Raw genomic sequence first — 4,754 nt, 5'->3', positions numbered from 1 at the left:
GGCAGCTGTTCTCCTTTGGGAGTTTCAGCAGTCTTTCCCACGGTGCCCTGCCCGACCGAACCTTCTCTCTCCGCACCCCAAGCCCCGACCCTGGGTGCTCTCCAGGGTGTCCGGGCTGATGGTGGGTTCCTTCCAGGCTGGGGCGGCGCCTTCCTTTGAAAGTGCCCACTTCCCTCTTTTTCTGGAAGGGAAACCGGGCATGGAAAGGTTTAAGAATGTGCCTACATTAATGGGGCCAAAGCGGGGTTCCGATCTGCACCCACAGGCCCACGCCCGCTGCGGACCAAACGCTATCAAGACTTCACCCCTCCGGCACAAGGACCCGCACGTCTGCCACACCACGTTTATCTTCATTTTATTAAGCAATAATCAAACAAATAAACAATGAGATGGGTGAGGGGAGGACCTGAAATTTTTTTTAAATACTAATTTTTTAAAAAATCAAATAACTGTTACCACTCTGCGCGGCACGAGGCCACAGCCGCTCCTGGAGGGGTTCAATTCTCATGACATGCGAAACTGATTAAGCCGTGAACTCTTTTCTCCCCCTTCCCTGAACACATTTATAAACTTCAATGGCGGCCAATTCCACCTAATACTCTGAAAACCATTTCTCATTTCGTAATTTGCCCAAATCTTACGCACAATTGCAAGAGGAAATAAACAGAAATCTCTCGGCATAAATAAGCCACGATGGATTATTAATCTTGTGGAGTTGATCCAGCATTAAGGCTCATTTGATCCTTTAAACATTTTATGGAGAACAGCTGTCGGGCTTTCTCTGGCAGAGCCTCCGAGGGCTCACGAAGCCCAGGGCGGAAACCCTGGCGGGCGGGGCAGGGGCGCCACTCCAGCTGGCACGTGTCTCGCGAGCAGAGCAGCAGCAGCAGTGATTGACCCTCACTTCCCGCCGCTCTGCACGCACGCCACAATCTCTGGCAAAAGGTGGTTTCTGTTTTCCTTGGTGACCTGTGGGCAGAAGCAAGAGAGCAGTCTTCAGAGTCCCCTTCCTTGTCCTCCGTTACCTACTCCAACAGGTAATATTCCAGAAGAGCCAGGAAGACGAGGTGTGAAAGCAGGCCGGGACGCTCCAAGCCCACCCCGGCTTCTGCGAAGTGACGGCTCAGAAAGCAGAAAGGGTCTGGGTGACTGAGGGATTTTAACCATGGAAAGAGCTATGAATCGAGCCCAGTGTGAGGCACTCTGGGAGGGGTGGCGGGAGTGCAGGCGGGGACCGGCCCGAGTGCCACCTGACCCGAACAGAACAGAAGGAAGGCCTGAGTGAAGCCGGGGGAACCACCCTCCGGGTGGGCCCCCTGAGAGTGGCCGCACTGGCACTGAGTCGCACCTAGAATTCTGGAATCTTCCCAAGGTCAGTAATCTGCTCATCTCTCCCTGAACTTAGACTTGATCATCTCTGCACTGGAAAGATGAGGAAGATTTTCCTGAGAGCCCAGAGGTCACTGGGGCCACAGGACAGACAAGAAGTCAGGCCTCCGGACCCCGGACCCCATGTGCTATCTCTGTAAATAGTACCATTACACAAACAAACCCAAAGTAACAGTTCATTCAGGCTCCACCCGAGGATCTGTGTCTTATCTTTCCTCCTCTCACTACACAGGCCCAATGAGTGTGGCTGAGGCATTCAGAGTCCTGGGAAGGGAGCCGGACAGTGGGCTGTTCCCCAAGTGAGGGCAGGGCCATCTCTTCCCCCATCACCTGGGCCTTCCTGTTCCGTCCACACAGCACAATACACATGGACGGTGGGTGGGGGCGGGGATGACGAGGTAACCCAGACCAGGACTGGGACCCCGCGGAGCTCGCAGACAGGATAGAGGGGCGGACATAACAGCAGTGACAGCCGTGCTGGCACAGGGTCTCTGAGAGAGTGAGCGCTCTCCCCACTTCAGGAGCCGGTCCCATCCCCCCAGCCCAGACTCGCGCACCTGTTAGGCGGGGGCCGCTGCCCTCCCCCTGGCATGATCGACTTCCTCACCTGGAATGTTCTCCCACCTTTCCCCACACCCACCCGATTTTCTTGAGGAAGAGGAACCAGCCTCACGTGTGCCTGTATCACAGAATAAGCATCAGATGCATAGAATGCTCTCAAAACGAATTCAGGGGACCCTGCTGCATATTAAAAAGGGGCAGCACCAAAGAAATACCTCATCCAACCCCTAAACTTGCAGATAAGGAGAATGACGTTCCTCATTTATAAAACATGCACAGAAGGATCACACGAGCTGCAAAGGAGCAACACAGACAATGACAACGGGGTACGTGAGTCCCGGGCTCTTGCGTAGTTAACCGAAAGCTCATCACTTTGCTTATATGTCATTAGGAACAAGGAGCACCTTGCCTAGAGAATAATTTCCTGGTGCAGAGAGGAGCAGTGATATTAAGAGACCACGCTTGTTCCTGGACGTAACAGTCAACTCCCGAGCCTCCCGTTAGGACCATTAGACCCGTCTGCAGAGATGGCCATTCCCGCAGTTTCACAGCCCAGCCGTCCAGCCTGGAAGCTATCTAACCTGAAAACTAACCATCTTTCATGAGCTCTCACTATTCACTGACTCCATTTCTGCAGAAACCCTAGAACCACAACCTAAAACTCTAATGTGGAAGCCATGCCAAGTAAAAGGCAGGGAAGGCGCCACAAAACTCTGAAGACAAGGGCCCACAGGTTCCGAACGCGGCTGAGGGCGTGACGGTGCACGGCCCTGGGCGCACAGGTCAGCTCCGCAGGGGTCCCTCCCTCGTTCTCTGCGAATCTGGGTTCTCGCCTCACCCCCACCCCACCTCTGGCCCCAGATGCCACAGGGTCCCGGTTGATCGTCTCTGCCTTTATCCGTATCTGCAACTGCTAAGCGTTTGCTGGTGTTCTTGTTGCCCAGCCGCTCCCGCAGAATGTCAGCTCCCTGGGGACAAGGACTTGGCCGATCTCACTCATCTCCGAGGCCGGAGCCAGGCCAAGCACACAGCAGGCGCTGCAGGCACAGCTGCTAAATAAGTGGGCGAATAAATGCAGGAGGCAACGCACAAACGTCTCCAAGTCTGGCTGCTCTAACCCTAATGTTCGTTGCTGCCCCGAAGTACCCTTGGACACTGTGGTGGCAGCCTGTGGATGTCCCACCAGGGCAGCCAGCCACGGTGACATTTAAGCAGCAGCACTGAGGCGCTCCCCGGGACTTTGCAGCTGGAGCACCATCGCTCCCACCCCCCAAGGAGTGACCTGCCAGCCCCACTTGTCCATCTGGCGTCTGCAGGGCCCGTAAGCTTCTCACCTGGGGGGTGGGAGGGGGTGAGCAGAGTGATGTGGCTGTCACTCACACAAACAAACTAAGGGGGCACAGGGAACACCACATCCAATTTCGAAGGGTCCAGAGAGACCACAGGGGAAGAAAGCGAGGGTCCAGGGAAGTGCCAGCAGTGCGTTCAGGGTCCATGACAGCAGGCTCAATGCTGCCCCCAAACTGCTCATCCTCCAGGCAAGCTCCACCCTCCACCGTGGCACTTCTCCCACCAGCCTGCCCGAGAGCTGGTCAGGACAGGTGATGGGCCCCACACAGCCAGGTTCCTGAGGCCAGTGCCCTACAGGTCTGCACGGCCGCCAGGCGGCGCCCTCACTGCGGGTCTGCCAACCTCACGTTGCCCAACAAGACTCCCCAGCTGTGCGGTCCATGTGGCCACTGCGTACTGGAAGCGTGGCTACTGTGACTGGGGAAAGGATTTCTCAAGTCTGATTTGACGTAATTGAAGTGTAAATAACCACACGAGGCCAAGGGCTACTGCACCGGGCAGTGCAGAGAGCGCGTTTCCAGCCTCGTGGAAAGTTCTCAGGACGGCACGGATGTGGACAGCATGCTTCAGACCGCAGCCCTGAGCTGCAGGGGGTCTCCTTTCCCCATGAGCAGAAGTGGGTCAGTTTCCATGGGAAACCTTTCAAATAAAAGGGCACGAATTCGCCTCAGTGTCCCAACCTGACCATCGCCCTGGGAAGAGATGTGCTCAGACCAGGAGCACCAGCTGCCCGGCGATTCTATGTTGGTGAGGCCCTGGCGCCTGGGGGAGGCGGGAGGGGAGGCGGGAGGGGAGGCGGGGGGCGTGGCAGCAGGGGCGGAGACCACCGGGCGGCTCCCCGCAGGCTTGTGCTGTCATCAGGCAAAGGGATAATCTAAGTTCTGGAAACTAACAGAAAGTCAGACTCACCCATATTCCAGCACAGAGAGGAAAACTAACGGTAATTCAAAGCCGAAGGTCTGCCTGGAGCCACCTGCCCCGACTCGGCAGTTACCGGGGCGGGCAGTACTCACGCTGAACACCTTGACGTCCTTTCTGGTTCTTATTTCTTCCACAAGGGCCAGCGGCCTGCCCTTCGGTATGGGGATGGTGCCCAGGACGATGGTCCCCGGGGTGGACAGCGTCCGGCGAACGGCCTGGATGAAAGGCTGGCTGAAGAGCTCCATCTTCCCAACCTCGTCGATGACGCACACACTTGGCCCCGGGCCGGAGCTGGAACCCGCCTGCGGTGACAGAGACACCATGTGGGACACCAGAGCCCCAACAGGCAGAGTTCCCCAGTCACTCATCAACCAACCATCAGAGCCGGGGGGCCAAGCGGACTTCAGAGTCAGGAGATGGCCTCTCTGTCCACACGGACCATCAATCTGCAAACGAGTCTAGAAGAGCGTCCTCAGAGCTGGCAGGACCCAGGGGGTCAGCTCCCTCAGCACCCAGTCTTCCCGCGGTCTACA

General features: G+C 56.8%; 1 protein-coding gene across 1 annotated transcript; it reads right to left on the bottom strand.

Moving 5' to 3' along the window:
• Nucleotides 1-338: 338 nt before the first annotated feature.
• On the bottom strand, nt 339-4,523 carry NTPCR (nucleoside-triphosphatase, cancer-related; the record flags this gene model as incomplete). Its single annotated transcript, XM_064487878.1, is given in 2 exon segments — nt 339-969; nt 4,314-4,523. Coding segments are annotated over 2 exon segments (279 nt in total), but the record flags the coding sequence as incomplete, so codon positions are not given.
• Between the last annotated feature and the right edge of the window lie 231 nt (nt 4,524-4,754).

The sequence above is a fragment of the Camelus dromedarius genome, chromosome 8 (genome assembly GCF_036321535.1).
Source record: "Camelus dromedarius isolate mCamDro1 chromosome 8, mCamDro1.pat, whole genome shotgun sequence".
In the NCBI taxonomy this organism is placed as follows: domain Eukaryota; kingdom Metazoa; phylum Chordata; class Mammalia; order Artiodactyla; family Camelidae; genus Camelus; species Camelus dromedarius.
This window is presented reverse-complemented; position numbering and strand designations above follow the sequence as displayed.